Source organism: Arachis stenosperma, chromosome 6 (assembly GCF_014773155.1).
Source record: "Arachis stenosperma cultivar V10309 chromosome 6, arast.V10309.gnm1.PFL2, whole genome shotgun sequence".
NCBI lineage: Eukaryota > Viridiplantae > Streptophyta > Magnoliopsida > Fabales > Fabaceae > Arachis > Arachis stenosperma.
The window spans coordinates 65886870-65903868 of NC_080382.1; the positions used below are offsets into that span (position 1 = coordinate 65886870).

A 16999-nucleotide genomic window follows, 5' to 3' on the forward strand; every position below is an offset into this window, starting at 1 on the left:
ACACAATTATCTTTGTCGTTCATCTTCTTCTTCGTTTTCTTTTTCGATCTGCACTTTTGAATTGAAACAATGAATGAATCAACTTTAAATCAATTGAATGAGTGCGATTTTGATGATTCTTCTCAAACGCATCAATTTGATGAGGTTTGGATTATTGAATTCTGAATCGAATTTAATGGAATGAAATTTCTAATTTTATTTGAATTGAATTGAATGGACTGAGGTGATCTACATCTGAATTGAATTGAATTGAATTGATAATATGTAACTGTGAGTAATTGTGAGTGTCAGTAATTATGAGTAACTTTGAGTAAATGTGAGTAACTTCTTGGTTTGATAAGTACTAAAGAGGTGGTTCATCACTTTCATATTTTTGGTTCGGTTCGTAGAAAGTAGTCTAACAAAAATTAGACCAATATGTTCTGTTTTCTTTCCTAAGCACTATATAATTGTTTCACCGTAATTAAGATTTCGGTTCACCATAACTAAGATTTCAGTTCACCATGAGTACTGTGTTCGATTCACCATGAGTATTGTGTTCGATTCATTCTGCATTATTCAAAACTCTTCTTCCTCACCTTCTACTGCTTCTTCACCAGAGAGAGAAGGAGGAAAAGATAAAAAAGTATAGCAGCAACAATAATAAAAGAATGACGATAAGGTTTCAGGGTTTTGGGTTTTAGGGTTTTGGGTTTATGGGTTCAGGGCTCAGTGTACAGGGGTTCAGTGTGTTTCAAACTTTTGGTTCGCCCTGTGTATTAATTTTGGTTCACCATGTTCTTGGTTGAGGGTTTAGGGTAGGAGTGCGCATGGGCCGGGTAAAACCGGGTTTGATGTGACCTAGACCCGGCCCAAAATATATATCGGGCCTATTTGTTAGATCCGAACCCGACTCTAGACCCGATGAAACCTATACACTTTTGGGCCACGATTATACCGGGTGAAAACAGGGCCGTTAACATTATATTACCTTGATACCTTCTTGTAAGTTAGCATATAAAAATATTCAAATTTCCAAGACTCCAACTATTATTTGACATGGTAAAATTCACTTAGAAAAATATAATAAGAACCAACTCTTCTCTAAAATTAAAGTATAACCATAATCAATACTAATATTGCCTAATAACACCAAATATTTAAATCAATACAAATGACACAAGATTATGCATTATTCTAAAGTCTTATGCATTTTAAACATAAAATATTAACTTATAGTCTTATATATAATGACTAATAGTACAAAATATTAAGGTTTACAATACTTAAATTTCACATAATAATAGCCATCATCCATCACTAATAACACAAAATATTAATTGTGTATGATGACCGGGCTACCGGGCCGATTTCGGGTGACCCGAGCTATGGCCCGGACCTGACCCGAAATAATGACCAGTCTACTTTTGAGACCCATACCCGGCCCTAGACCTGATGAAATCACACCAAATTAGCCCCTAAAGTGTTCAGAATCAGGCCGGGTCTTCGGATCGGGCCGGACCATGCACACCCCTAGTTTAGGGTTTAGGAGCTAGGGTTTATGGTTCAGGGTTTAGGGGTTTAGGGTTTACGGTAGGGTTCAGAGTTTAGGGTTTAGGGTTTAGGATTTAGCATTTGGGGTTCAGAGTTCAGTGTTCAGGGTTCGGGTTCAGGGTTTAGGGTTTAGCGTTTAGGGTTCAGAGTTCAGAATTCAGGGTTCGGGTTCAGGATTTAGGGTTTAGATTTTAGGGTGTAGGATTTAGGGGTTAGGTTTTAGGGTTTTAGGGATTTAGGGTTTATGGGTTCAGGGTTCTGGTTTTAGTGTTTAGGGTTTAGGGTTTAGGGTTCAGTGTTTAGGGGTTCATAATTTTTTGGTAAACAGGAAAGCGATTTGGATTACTCTTTTGAAACGAATCAAACTGACAAAGTTTAGATTATTCAATTTTGAATCAAATTGAATGGGATGCAATTGCTAATTTGAATTGAATTAAATGGACGGAGGTGTATTGAATTGAATTGAATTGATAATATGTAAATTGTAGGCAGAGTTATTTGAATTTGATTTTATATAATGGATTATATTTCGTTCACTCAGTACCATACAATTGTATTATTTTCGATTCACCATGAGTACTATGTTCGGTTCACTATAAGTACTGTGTTCGGCTCATTCTGCATAAAGCTATTTGAATTTGATTTTATATAATGGATTATATTTCGTTCACTCAAGACTATACAATTGTATTATTTTCGGTTCACCATGAGTATTGTGTTCGGTTCACCATGAGTACTGTGTTCGGTTCATTCTGCACTATTTAAAACTCTTCTTCCTCACCTTCTACTGCTTCTTCACCAGAGAGAAGGAGGAAAAGACAAAAAATACAGTAACAACAACAATAAAAGAATGACGATAAGGAGAAAACACGTGAAGAAGAAGGAACGCGAAAAAGGAGGAGAAGGAGGAACGCGAAGAAGAAGACTCTCCGTGCGTAAACGAGCGTGAAAAAAAGAAAAAGAAGAAGAAGAAAAAGAAAAGGAAGAAGAAGTATGGGAGAAGAAGAAGAAGCGTTGGGCGATTTTTAGACGCGTGTATTTCACGTTTCATTTAATGGTATTGAATTTTTTTAGTGTTGAACCAACTTGGTTATGATTATATGGATGTGTAGCATCCCCGTTTTATTACAAAGTAGACACGGGGCACCTTGGTATCCAGTGAAAGATCTCACCATTCAATATATTTTCTCTCTCATTTGTTGCTGGTCCCACTTGTAAAATTAAAGGTGAGAGATTACACTTTATTATCTCCAGTGACAAAAAAAATGGAGAGGATCTATTTCCCACCTTATCCAACTAGCGTCGTTGAGTCCAGAATTGCCAGAACCCTGCAACTCAGCGTAAAACCCTCTTTTCTCTTCCACTCTTGGCACTCAGTTTTTCCTTCTAACAGTAATCTAACAAACAAACCGTCTCAATGCTCAATCGATAACTTCCCTCATCTTCTCAAATGGAACTCACTTCCTCTTTCATACTCTCCCGCAATTACTCTTTCTCATCCTCCCTCTCCCCATTCCAAACCAACAACCCCAAAGTACCCCTCATCACTACCACCACCACCACCGGCAGTCCCCATTCCCTCCGCATTATCGCGGTCGCCAACGCCGTAAATGACCCGCCCCCACAGAATCCGCAACCTCTTCCTGAAAACAGCCCCCAGCGGCTCCTGAAGGAGCTCGCGGAGCGCAGGAAGATAACATCCCCAAAGAAAAAATCTCCGCCAAGAAGGTTCATCCTGCGTCCCCCACTAGACGACAAAAAACTCGCAGAGAGATTCCTCAACAGCCCCCAACTAACTCTCAAATCATTCCCCTTACTCAGCTCCTGCCTCCCTTCCAGGCGCCTCAACGCCGCCGACAACACGTGGATCGACGACTGCCTTCTAGAAGCCAAGCAAGCCTTGGGGTATCCTCTAGAACCTTCATCTTCATTGGATGACGATAACCCCGCGAAGCAGCTCGACACTCTGCTGTACCTTGCGTTTCAGCACCAGGGGTTCGAGAGGTCCCGTGCGAGGCACGTGAGGTGCGGGCACTCGAGGCTGTTCTTTCTTGGCCAGTACGTGCTGGAGCTTGCCTTTGCTGAGTTTTTTCTTCAGAGGTATCCGAGGGAGGGGCCGGGTCCGATGCGGGAGAGGGTGTTTGGCTTGATTGGGAAGTCCATGATGCCGCGGTGGATTAAGGAGGCGAGTTTGCACAATTTGGTGTTCCCTTTTGATGATATGGATAAGCTTGTTAGGAAGGAAAGAGAGCCACCCGTCAAGTAAGCTCTCTCTCTCTCTCTCTCTCTTTCTTTCTCTGAGTCTTGGTTATACTACATTGTCCCTTTCTATGCTATTGTGCTACTATTTAACTATCATCATTCGCTTTGCACTATGTTTGGGAGTTTCGAATAGACGAATAGAAAAGTGTGATGTAGAGCCAGTTGCCTGTTTGGGAGTTTAAGACAGTAAGGGAAAGAAAATTAGATTCATTGTCTGGGAGTTATGTAATTGGTGAATGGAATGAAAATCACAAAATCATTTGAACCCTTGCTAACTTGCTTACTGCAATATCTTTTTACCCTTCCTACTCCGACTGGCACCTTATGAGAAATCAAAGTCTTTGGGTTCCAAAAATCCCCAGGATTATGGTTGCAACGATGAAATTTAAAGGAATTGACAGACAGGCATTAGAGAGTGTCAGGGCACTCTGACTGTCTTCCTGGTCGTGTCTGGCTGGCTAGGACAGGCCCCTGGTCGAGTTTAGCCAGCCAAATTGGCCTTGGCACCCCATGGTTGTGTCTAGCCCAGACCGAGTTTGGCCGACCAGACTTGCCCTGACCAGCACGCAACGACCCACTCTCACCACTAGAGGAACGCTAGCAATTTAGCGACAGCCAATGCCAGCCAAGGAGAACAAAGTGAAAAGTGATACTAGAGAGCTAGGCCCCCAACTGCTGTTCGGCAAATGAGTGGTGGGCACACACATCGCTTCATCCAGTGTACACCAGTCCCTTCAGTCCGCAACGATCCTTGAATATCCGGGGGACTGTGTGCCTTAAACTTGGTTGTACTCATGACCGCATTAGGTCTCTAAGGTGAACAGCCTCTGGTCAATGGAATTGTTAGATAAATTAGTCAATTGGAAGTAATAACAGTAGCAGTGAGATTTGAAGCATAACTTTGTACATGCAACTCAAGCCTCATATCACCGGACTTGTCCAAGTTACTTATCTGGTTAATTTTCTCAAATGCAAGACTTCTATGACAGATGTTTTCATTTAGAAATGAAGTGAAGCAGAATGCAGTTTTGACAGTGAAATTGTGTTTATGTAAAGTGGTTTTTTTGACTTGCTGGTCAATAGATTAGTATCCTCTTTGGTTAATGATACAAAATTACATGATGGACCTTATGTAAACAATGATGACTATGTGATAGTAGTATAGTTGCTTTTGTCGTTTATTTATCCTATGAGAGTGCCTTGTCTGCTTTTGTCTTTTATTTCTCCCATGGGAGTGCCTTGCCTGTGAATGTACTCTGTATTTTGAAGTTGCCGCAGTTTCGCTGATGGAACAATTATTTTGATTGATGTAGAGGACTTTAGTCTAACCAGCACGCTAGAATTCTACTAAGAGGATATGCCCTTATTCAAGTTTAAGAACATCCCCGAATTCTCACATGGGGAATGCTTCTTGATTGGTACCCATGACTGATGAAATTGAATTGATTAATTAGGGTAACCTAATAATTTCTTCTCATGAATGAAGCTTGTGTTTTTAGGTGCTTGGAGGATGCTAAATATCTTTTCTTCTTTTATTTTCTGTTTTGGTGTTTCTTTTTTATTATTTATTTATTAGCTTCAAAATAGAAGCTACCTGTGTAATCTAAAGCTAGATCCTTGTAATCTTGGATAACTAATGTAAATAGATGTTATTATTTATAATGTTACCCATGACTTTGTAGCATCAGCATGAGACCATGACTTTGTATGTCTATCTGTTGCCATCTTCCTTTCAAGACCATGGTATTACAGCTCATGGTTTGTAAATTATAGACATATGAATCTTACAATCAAAATGATAGTATGGTGAAAAGAGAAACCATGCTGAGTGACAACCCAGAACCCCCAGTTTTCTTTTTAATTTTTTTTTTATAAATTTCTTTTTTTGGACCCATCTTAATCAATGGAATTGATCTTTAACATAATATGTTTCTGAAGTGTATTGTTCACAGATTTTCTGCATTTCTTATTCCATTTTGTAGGTCTGTCTTTTGGGCTCTATTTGGGGCAATCTATCTGTGCTTCGGTATGCCGGAAGTATACCGTGTTCTTTTTGAAGTCTTTGGAATGGATCCAGATGCTGACTATTGCCAGCCCAAACTGCGTCGACAACTCGAAGATGTAGATTATGTGTCTACTGAATTTGAAGCCAAGATAAGCTGGCAGGACATGGTTGCCTATAAGGCAAGCTCTACAAACCTTTCTTTCTTAGCGTTATTTGTTTTAACAGTTAGCATGCAAAAACCTAGAGATATTATGTAGATATCATAGCTGTTAAAACTTGGACTAGCTGAATTGTAAATTCAATTCTGTTTCTACGCACTACTGTGCTGCCAAATATGCTAGCAAATTTCTTGGCTTATTGTATAAATCGCATCTGTTACTATTAGGAGACAAAGCAATGATGTTAACTGTTTTGCATTCAGCCTCCTGCAGATGCCCTGTTTGCACATCCGCGGTTGTTCAGAGCCTGTGTTCCCCCAGGCATGCATCGGTTCAGAGGGAATATATGGGATTATGATTGCAAACCAAAGGTTATGCAGACCCTTGGATATCCACAGGAAATGAATGATATGACTCCAGATATTACCGAAGCCCGGAACATAGAGCTCGGACTTGGATTGCAGGTAGAGCTATATTGTTGCATCTAATGCCTTACCTTTAGCCCGACTGGGATTACTGCACTCACGTTATGAGATCTGACCTTATTGAATTCGCTGTCGAACTGCAGCTATGTTTCTTGCATCCATCAAAGTACAAACTTGAGCATCCTCGATTTTGCTATGAAAGATTAGAATACCTTGGCCAAAAGATACAGGTATTACATTTGACCACACACTGGTTTCACTATTGAAATATATAACTAAAACTTTATGTTGTTGTCTTCAATGCTTACTATATAATCTTTTTCCATTTTTATTCTTGAATATTGTACAGGATTTGGTGATGGCTGAACGACTGCTGATGAAGCATTTAGATGCTCCTGGGCTGTGGCTACAAAATAGGCACCGCCGCCTTCTTATGAACAAGTATTGTGGAAGATATTTGAGGGCTAAACATCTTCACCATTATATTATATATGGTGAAAGTGTTCAAGACAAGTACGAGCACAATCGGCGACTGAGAAACCCAGCCAACACAGCAGTTCAACAAGCTCTTCATGGACTTTCATATGCTGTTTATGGGAAACGCGATGTGAGACGTTTGATGTTTGAGGTTTTTGACTTCGAGCAAGTACAACCTCAAGAAGTGTAAAAAGTGAAGAGATAGTAGTGAGATGAGGATAAAAGAACCTTCTCCTTTTCCTCATCCTTCGCCATTTCCTTCTTCCTTTACATTTTCTCTCGTTTTAGTCTTTTACACTTCATTTAGGCCATACCCTGATATTTTATGATTCACCTCCTAGTCCTAGTTGATTTCTGAATTCTTTTGAAGTTTCCTTGGTGTATATAATAATTGTATATTTTCTTTTAATCAATTTTGAGGGTGCGGCCTATACAATGAAAAAATGCATTGAGATGAGGATACATGTGACTAATTGACTATTGTTCCGTTGCATAATGTCTAGTTGGAGTAAGGCTGCGCTTGGTTGATGTATACTCGTAAGATAAGTACTAGTGTTTATATACTGTATTTGATAAAATATTGAACTAAGATGTAATAAAATTGTGAAAAGTATATATTGTCTATAATAATATTTCTTTTGGAAAAAAAATCCACCATTGCTATCGCCACCTCTATCACTAGAGATTTATCGTTACACATTTTGCTAGAAATCAATAACCAAAAATTAAGTAATGGAAGAACATCATTTATTTTTCAAAAAAATCAGAAAAAGAAAAACAAAAAAGAAGAAGAATGCAACATAGGAGAAAAATGACAGAAATGGAAGGCGGCAAAGCCGGAGCCAAAGCCGGAGGAAGAGGCGACCAAGGGGGAGAGGAATATGAACGAGATATGAGGACGAGGCGAGGTAGAGAGAGAAGGCGTTGGAGGATTGCAAGCGGCCAACATGAGGAGGAAGGAGAGAAGAGCATAAAGGGGAGGCAAAGGCGCACGAGCGGACCACAACAACGGCGACGATGGTGAGAGCTGAGAGGAAAGGAGGGAGGGAGGGAGGAAGAAAGGGCAAAATTGAAAATAAAAGAAATTAGGATAAAATTATAAAAATGATCTGTCTCTATTCTAAATGTTGTGCCAGGTACAATAAATACATGTTATTTGTGTCAATTTATGTACTACACTGTTCTTAAAAAAATTTGTCTCAATAACCGCTCATTCTTAAACGCTCCTTGCAAAGTATGGAGTGTTGCACACCTTGTGAATTTATTAAATCTGAACTCTTTATTTATTATATTTTATTTAAATGATCTAAATTTAAAAAGGCAACCTGTTAATCAGGTTAATCATTTTTTTACAAGTTTTAGATTTTTTTTATAAATCTTAGATATTAGACTGAAGTTAAAAATAAAAAATAGTATATAAATATTAAAAACAATATGTCTGTACAAAAAAAAGTTATTGGACTTTAGAATTAAAATAAATAATATATAAAAAATAAATTGAAAATTCATATACTAAATCCAAAAAAAAAAGATATACTAGAATCTTCAAAAAAAATAATATTAAATATATATTATGTATATAATATTAAAATTTAAATAAATTTTGTTTTGTGTGAAATAAAACTATAATATTAAATATAAATACAATGATAAAAAATTTTGTGTTATATATAATATTAAAATTTAAATAAATTTTATTTTATATGAAATAAAATTATAATATTAAATATAAAGACAATAATAAAAAAAATTGTGTTATATATATATATATATATATATATATATATAATTTTATTTTGTGTGAAACAAAATTAAAACATTAAATATGAATAAAATGATAAAAATTTTGTATTATATAAATTTAATTAAAAAGAACATATATACAACATAAAAAGCAAACAAACATATAATAATTTTATTTTGTGCGAAACAAAAATTTATATAAAAAATATTTATATAATTTTTTATTAACAATTTTTTTATTAAAATATGTTATTTTATTATATTTATAATATACTATTTTGGATAATTATATTATTTTAGTTAATATATATTATTTAAAAAATATTTAAAATTTATTATTTTGTATCAAGAATATTATCAAAAATATATTATTAGTTTTTTTTAAAATAATATTTTCTTTTATTTGGTTCAAACACTATGACAATAAAAAAATTTTACGTAACTGCGTCTACTCAATAAATATTATATTCATTTATTTCTATATTGCATGTAAAATAAATAATTAATGTTTGAAAAAAGTTAATAAAAGAAAGAAGTATTTTTTTTACCAACTCTTAGATAAAAACTATGTCATTTGAACTATAATTCGTTGATAAAGAAAGAAATATTCTTAATTATATATTAAATAGAATAATTATTTATTAGGCTCATTCTTATATAAATAAAAATTTTTCTTAATTTTATATCTGTAATATTTTATACCAATTAACTTTAAAATTTAATTATTTTTTGAATAAATTCATAAAAAAATAATACAAATAATTGTTTAAATATAATTGTATTTTAATTTTTCATTTTATTATGTACAATTTGAGGATAATTTGAAATAAAAGATAATGAACTTGTTGTAATTGCCTTCTATTTTGTGCTTTGACTATGTCGTCATCTGAGAATCATGGCGCTTTCATGGAGACCGGGTTCTTCTATAGAATCGATGCGTCTTCCTTTTCTATGGCAGTAATTTTTCGGACTTTGAAGGTCATTTATGATAGAGGTGGAATGTGGTGGGTTCAAGAGCGTTAAAATAATCTATGACTAGTCAGAACAATAACGGAAACACTTGACAACAAATAAAACAGTGAAAATGCTCGAAGACATCACATCGACAATAACAAAGTAATGGAGGAATTCAATCAAATTTTCCTGAGTATTTTTGTGGTGTAAAAGTCGTCCGTGTGTTAAATGAGGGAATTAGTATTTTTGTTAGTGCCGATTTGTTTGTTTAGCCCATGACAAAAAAAATAATAACAATAATAAATAAATTTAATTTACCTGATAACTTTTGATAATAGATTAACTTTAAAAGAGTGTTGCACTCCCTACTTTACCAGGAGTGCACTAGCTTTCGTCGCAAACAATAGATGTATGTCAATAGATGTGTGTCACGGTGTTTATATTTTGGGTGGACACACCCACTAACCAAATGGCCGCTAAGTGAATAATGAAAACATTGGTATAATCCATTAGAATGGCGAGCTAGGGGGATTTATGTAATTATGAGAAGCATAACTAATTTGTTAACAACTTATTAATTATGCTACACATTTATGGAATAGAATTTTCATGATCTTATTTGATAAAAATAAATATCTAAATATTATGATGGAAAAATATAGAAATAAAATAAATAATTCAAGTACTAGAAATATTTAGGATAATATATAGTACCTATAATGATCTATAATTTATGATTTAGCAACTTGTGAGACCTATAAATAGGCCACCATACAACTCATGTTGTAATCAACTAACAAATACATCAAGTCTCATTAGCCTTTGTACTCTCTCATTATCCCATCAATAATATAACTATTAAATTTCTCTAACTATTCGTCTAAACTACTCCTTCATCGGAATTATCATTGCTATTCTTGCTACAACATTCAAGTCCATAATATCCTAAACCAACTTCAAACTATTTCATAAAACTAAATCTTTCTTTCTAGCTATTAATTATACATATCCACCACATTGTAAGCCACTCAAACAAATTTCTCCATAACCATGACTATCTCAACTATAAATATTCTCGTGCCCATATTATCATAAGACAATTATGAGGACTGACATTCTCGAATAAAAATCTTTTTACAAGCACAAGGCTTGTGGGATGTTTTTCACAGAGGGTTCGCCATGTCAGAGAATCAAGAAGCACTTTTCGCTACAGAAAAGAAGAAATTAAAGGAAGATCAAAATAGAAATTATATTGCTCTATGATTCCTTCAACAAGATGTGACGAAGACAATCTTCTCAAAGATAAGAAGAAAATTGCGAGCTAAGAAAGTATGAAAAAATTTGAAGTAAAAGTTCAAAGGCAACACAAAGTGCTGCAATTATAAAAAGCTCAGACATATAGAAAAAGGCTGCAGGATGAAGATCAATCATCGCATTAACTTTTCTGAAGTAAAGGAAGGAAAAGAATGTCTCTTCCATGCATCCTCACAGGAAGAATGCAAGAAGATAGATGATATATGATATCTCGAGAGTGACTTCAGTAATCACATAACAGGTGATAAAACCTATTTAGTGATATCAACAAAACTATTCGATTAGGCATTAGAATTGGAGATAGAATAATCGTGCAGATGAATGGCTTACAATCAGCGTCAACACCAAGATAAGAACTAAGAATATCCATGATGTTCTATTAGTTCCTAAATTTGCTCAAAACCTACTTAATATTGAACAAATGATGGAAAAAAAATATTGTTGAGTTTAAAGAACTAATAATAATTGATAGATGATAACTAAATATTATTATTGAGTTAAAAGGCCAATTGCATAAGTGATTAGTTTGTTAATTGTGTAAGAAATTAAAGTAATCAAAACTAGCCCAATAAACAAACTAACACAGCCCAAAAAAGTGACAAGTTAGTATAGTTAGTGTGCAGAAATTATATATGGATCAAAAAAAGGTATAAGGCCAAACCCAATAAGGTAGAATAACAAGCAAATGCCCAACTGATAATCCAAGCCCATTCATTTTTATGGATGCTAACTAAAGAAATGAAACTTCATTTTCATAAGAACCAAATCAAAGCTACTGAACCATTTTCTCTCTTCTCTTTCTCTTTCTTCTCTTTCACCTACGTGAAACATTCCAAAAGTAAAACAAGAAAACTGTGTTTAGAGTTCAAATCAATGATGAAAAAGTGGGTTACCAAAATCAAGTAAGAAGAAGAAAGCCAAAGAAGCTAGGGCTTCAAGCAAAAGTCACATCTGAATGCTACATCAGAGAAATCTTTCCTTCTTTGTGCTTCATTGAAGATTGTTGAAGAAACCTCCTCTTTACATGCACCGAACTAAAAAGATCAAGAAGTTGAAGATTATGGAGCTCTGCTACATATCAACAATCAAGAAAGAAACTTAGAGCCAAAACACAAATGAATGGCTCACATTCTTGAAGAAATTTGAAAAATGATGAAAGAGAAGATGATAGATATGAATGCATGTATAGTTCAATCACATTTGCTACTCTATCTCTCTTCTACGCTGCTGTTGATATTGGGGGAAAAGAAATCAAAGTTGTTGAAGTCAAATTTCAAGTTTTGGAAGCTTTACTCTTCTATTAAATTTAAAGGGATAAACAGGTAGATGCTGCTTCAAGGAGTGAGAGCACAAAGTTTAGGTTTTCATAACTTACAAAGCTATACCTTCTCCTTCATTGTTCTTTATTGAATATGAAAAATGACGTTAATGTGAGAAATTAAGAAAAAATTATTGAGAGAAAAGGCAAAGAGAGTTAGACTTGGAATTTATATATTGAATTGCCAATTCTTGATCATTTGCATTCTTGATTGACTAGTTTTAAACTTTGAGAATATATTTTTAAAGAATTAGTTCATTTTAATTTGTAAGTTTTAACTTAATTTTTATTCTGATAAAGATAGTGTTATGTGTTATTTTTAATTTTAATTTTTATTGCTCATATATTTGCAGGGGTATAAAATTGATGCCAACATGTTAGACTTTATATTGACTGAAATATGCTAGAAGAGTCAAAAATTATAAATTCGATATGATACAATTTTATGTTAGAAAAAAATTGTATTTAGTTGAATTTGTAGAACTTATTTTATTGTAAAAGAATCTTAATAACATATAAGATATTCTAATTATCTATATGATTATATATTATATAAATATTAAGTGAGCGTGTTTAAAAAATTAATTGATACATCAATTATTTAATTAAATATTTTACAATAAACTTTATATTTTTATAACTAAAAATAAAAAATGTTACATAAGTAAGTAAAAAATGTTACATCATGATATCAAGTTGCTTACGCCTTCTATCACATCTCGATTGAACTTTATCATCCAATTATGCAATACTGAGATATTTATAAGGGTATGTGGAGATAAAAAGTACCGTATAAAATAAAAGGGGCAAAACACTATAATAAGCCAATGCTAGGCCGAAATTACGTAAATAAGCCAAAACTAAAATCGTTTCAGTAATGAGCCAAACCATATATTTATATAATTCGAACCACAATGGTTCGAACTCCATTCGTTAATAATTCGAACCAATGCGGTTCAAATTACAAAGAGAGATGCTGATTCAAGTAAATCGAACCAAGCTGGTTCGAATTACAGAGAGAGAAGGTGCATCATATAATTCGAACCAGGCTGGTTCGAATTATAGAGAAGCTGCATCAATTAATTCGAACCAAGCTGGTTCGAATTACACAACCCCTAATTCGAACCAGTGTGGTTCGATTTAGTGGTAGACAGAGCAAGGGTGCACATGGTATGCCACGTCCTGGAGTGTGATCGTGCACTCTTCGAACGGCATATGAAACGTGTGCGTTTCCGGATGCCATCGCTCGACGAATGCACTGACAAGGGCCTCGTCTAACTGGAACCATCTATCGTTCAACCTTGCAAGATGGTATAGACGGCCATCTGCAAGTACGGAACGTATCTGTCATCCAGTCGCATGCTCCTGATGCATCGCTGAGGCTGCGCATGAAATGCACAACTAAACCGCATAAATATACATGAACAAGAACTACATGCAAAACAAACCCATAGACTGCACAAGTAAACCGCTAACATAAAACAGCTTAAGTAGAACCACTAACATAAAACAACTTAACTAAAACCGTTAACATAAAACAGCTAGCATAAAACAACTAACACAAATCACTAACATAAAACAACTAACAGAAACCACTTACATAAAATAACTAACATAAACCACCAACATAAGAAACCAACATAAACCACCAACTATGGGTGGAAACAGGCCAGGCCAGGCCAGGCTTTGCTCTTAACAGGCCTGGCCTGTCATACAGTTGATTGGCCTGAGCCTGGCCTGCAGCCTGTTATAGGCTCTTTATAAAGTACTAGGCCTGGCCTGTTATTCAGCCTGGCCTGGCCTGAAGCCTGTTAAAAGGCCTGATAATTTTTTTTACAAAAATAAAAATATTATTTAAAAAATTATTTTTTAATAAAAATAGTCATATGTAATATGTCATATATTAATATTTATAAAAAATTTTAAACTTTTAACATATTTAAAATATACAAAAATATTTATAATAAAATATAATAAATTTAAAATATCCCATAATTTTATTAATAATAAATAATTATTTATATATTTAATTATATTTTAACAGGCTCAGGCAGGCCTGACAAGCCTATAAGGCTAATTAGTAAGCCTGGGTCTGGCCTATTAATGTATTAAGGCTTTTAAAAGAGCCTGGGCCTGTACCTATTTTATAACAGGCCAGGCCAGGCCAGGCTACAGGCCCTGGCAGGCTGCCTGGCCTTTTTCCACCCCTACCACCAACATAAGAAACCAACATAAACCACTAACTTAAAAGAGCTAACATAAAACAACTAACATAAACCACTAACATAAACTACTAACATAAACCACCAATATAAACCACTAACATAAACTACTAACATAAACCACCTACATAAACCACCAACTAAACCACCATCTAACCCGCATGCAAAACCACTAAGATGTAGCTTCTCTATAATTCGAACCAACCTGGTTCGAATTATATGATGCACCTTCTCTCTCTGTAATTCGAACCAGTTTGGTTCGATTTACTTGAATCAGCATCTCTCTCTGTAATTCGAACCGCATTAGTTCGAATTATTAACGAATGGAGTTCGAACCATTGTGGTTCGAATTATATAAATATATGGTTTGGCTCATTACTAAAACGATTTTAGTTTTGGCTTATTTACATAATTTCAGCCTAGCATTGGCTTATTATAGTATTTTGCCCAAATAAAAGCTTGTTTGAAAAGTTATATATAAACATATTTCTATTCTGAGAGTCATACACTAATGGTTCTTAAATTCGGCGTTTAACAGAAGAGAAATTAATCCTTTACTATCTTAAATTTGTTGGACAAACAGATACAATTTAAAGATCAAACTTAACTTGCTTTGTAACAAATTTTTTAATGACACGATCTATTTGTCCATTGGTGGTATATAATTTTTGACTCAATTGCTAATGAGTGTGAAAATTTTCTTAAGTAAACTAAAAAAAAATATTTAAAAGAATAAATTAAAACAATATTAAATATCAAAATTCAATTTTATTAGGAAGAAGAACATTTGATGAACCACTCCAATTATAAAAAGTCAAATGGACTCCATCTGATTATACTTTTTATTATTATTTTGTGTGTGTAATGTGTGTATTATTCTAAGTAGTAAAAGGGCCCGTAGTAAAATGCTTATAATTAATAGCAATAAATTTTCATAGCTTATTTAGTTTAATTATTTTTAAAATTAATAAATTAAACTAATAATAAATTATTTAATATTAATTAAAATATAGTAAATTATAATTTAAAATTGAATACTATATAATTTAAGCCAATAAATACAACTCTAAATATAAATGTTAAAATTTAAAATTAGATTGCTTGAGTTAACTTCATTTAATTCAATTTAAAAAATTTAAAATTATATTTGATTTAAATATTACTTCTCAGTGTAAAATAAACTTTTGTTTTCTTTAAAAAAATTTGTTAATCTTTTCTGTAATTTTTTTATTTTATAAAATCAAATAAATTTACAAATTTAAAATAGCTTTTAACAAATTATTACTCTTAATAATTGATTACTGATGCAGTAAAAACAATACAAAAATTGTTTGATCTTAATAATTTCTCTTCAACCTAACAAGTAAGTTGAAATTTTATTTTCATAATCTTTTGGAGTTGAATTTTTTGTCACGATTTTACATACACTTCAACACTAGTGTGCCAACATTTAGATTTACTCAACTTCTTGAACTAAGATTAAGTAAGTCTAACTTTTAATACTTAGCACAAAAACTAAAAATAGAAAAGAAAAAAAATTTTGGTAAAAATAATACTTCACTATATAAGTATTTGTTACAAATAACATATATACTTCACCTCAAAACTCCCACCTTCAATTTATAGTCATCTACCTTTTAAATGAATAGTTAGAATTTAATCTAACCAAGAGTCTAGATTGAGTTTTTATAACCTTTATTATAAATATCTTGTCTCCTACATTTTTTTAAATTAAACCAATCTTCATACTTCTAAATATATGTACATTCTTTATAGTTTTTCAAAGTCTTCTAAGATTTTTTATAGTCTTTGAGTACCTTCCAAAATATTCTCGAACGTTTTGGAACTATCAAGAAAAATCTCAAATAATCTATAGTTTGCCTAATTTTTATTCAGAGGTTGTTAAAAATAACATTCTAAAATTTATAGTGGCATTCTCCCTACCTATTAGAAAGACGTCACTGTCACGTTCTATTCATGGTAGCGCTCTAAGTATTATTGAAATTATCATATCCTCATGCTTTGCTGCAATTTGTCCTTTCCATGAACCAAGAGGTATCTCAATTTTGTTTGTACTTCTCTATCCATAACCGAAGGTTAAAAGAAGTAGAGGTCTTCGAATGCAAGAATGAAGCACGAACAAAGCAAGAAGAAATTTGAAAAATTGCAGAAACGAAAAAATGAAAGAGAGGGAAAGTATTTATAAACATACTAAGGGGCATAATGGTAAAAGCGGGGCAGTCATTAATGAGAATGCACCATTACCAAAGTCTACGCACATCCCTAACGGACACGACGCTTGATTAGACGTAACCGTAAGAACCAAAGAGACACGGAAAGTCACGTCGGTTCCAGAAAATCACGTCAGTCCTCCAACAAGTCGACTACGATCCCGAGTAAAATACTCGAACCCAAGTCCTATAAAGATCTTGGGCTCAAGTAGGGGCACTGTTCATACCCTGGCCCAATAACAAAGGCCCATGTCCAAATAAAAGGCCTAATCCGAAGGATTAAGCCTAACCCAAAACACCGACCTTCATATAAGAAGTCGGTGTCAACTACGACTTACTCTAAAGAAGTCGGACATG

The 16999-nt window shown here is 33.7% G+C and overlaps 1 protein-coding gene across 2 annotated transcripts; it reads left to right on the plus strand.

Annotated features, from left to right (window-relative positions):
* Positions 1-2833: 2833 nt before the first annotated feature.
* On the plus strand, positions 2834-7392 carry LOC130933243 (ribonuclease III domain-containing protein RNC1, chloroplastic-like). Of its 2 annotated transcripts, XM_057862798.1 has the most exons (5): positions 2834-3795; positions 5778-5979; positions 6222-6422; positions 6527-6613; positions 6733-7392. In XM_057862798.1, the coding sequence occupies exons 1-5, from the start codon at positions 2984-2986 to the stop codon at positions 7048-7050; spliced, it is 1620 nt and encodes a 539-aa protein (XP_057718781.1). In that variant the 5' UTR covers positions 2834-2983; the 3' UTR covers positions 7051-7392. The 2 variants fall into 2 exon arrangements, with proteins under 2 accessions (XP_057718781.1, XP_057718782.1); XM_057862799.1 differs by lacking the exon at positions 2834-3795 and having other exon boundaries at positions 5781-5979; positions 6232-6422.
* Positions 7393-16999: the final 9607 nt, after the last annotated feature.

Coding starts and splice junctions, on each gene's coding strand:
- LOC130933243 (XM_057862798.1), top strand. CDS start 2,984: ATGGAACTCACTTCCTCTTTCATACTCTCCCGCAATTACTCTTTCTCA. Junction 3,796..5,777: donor GAAAGAGAGCCACCCGTCAA/GTAAGCTCTCTC, acceptor TCCATTTTGTAG/GTCTGTCTTTTGGGCTCTAT. Junction 5,980..6,221: donor AGGACATGGTTGCCTATAAG/GCAAGCTCTACA, acceptor TTTTGCATTCAG/CCTCCTGCAGATGCCCTGTT.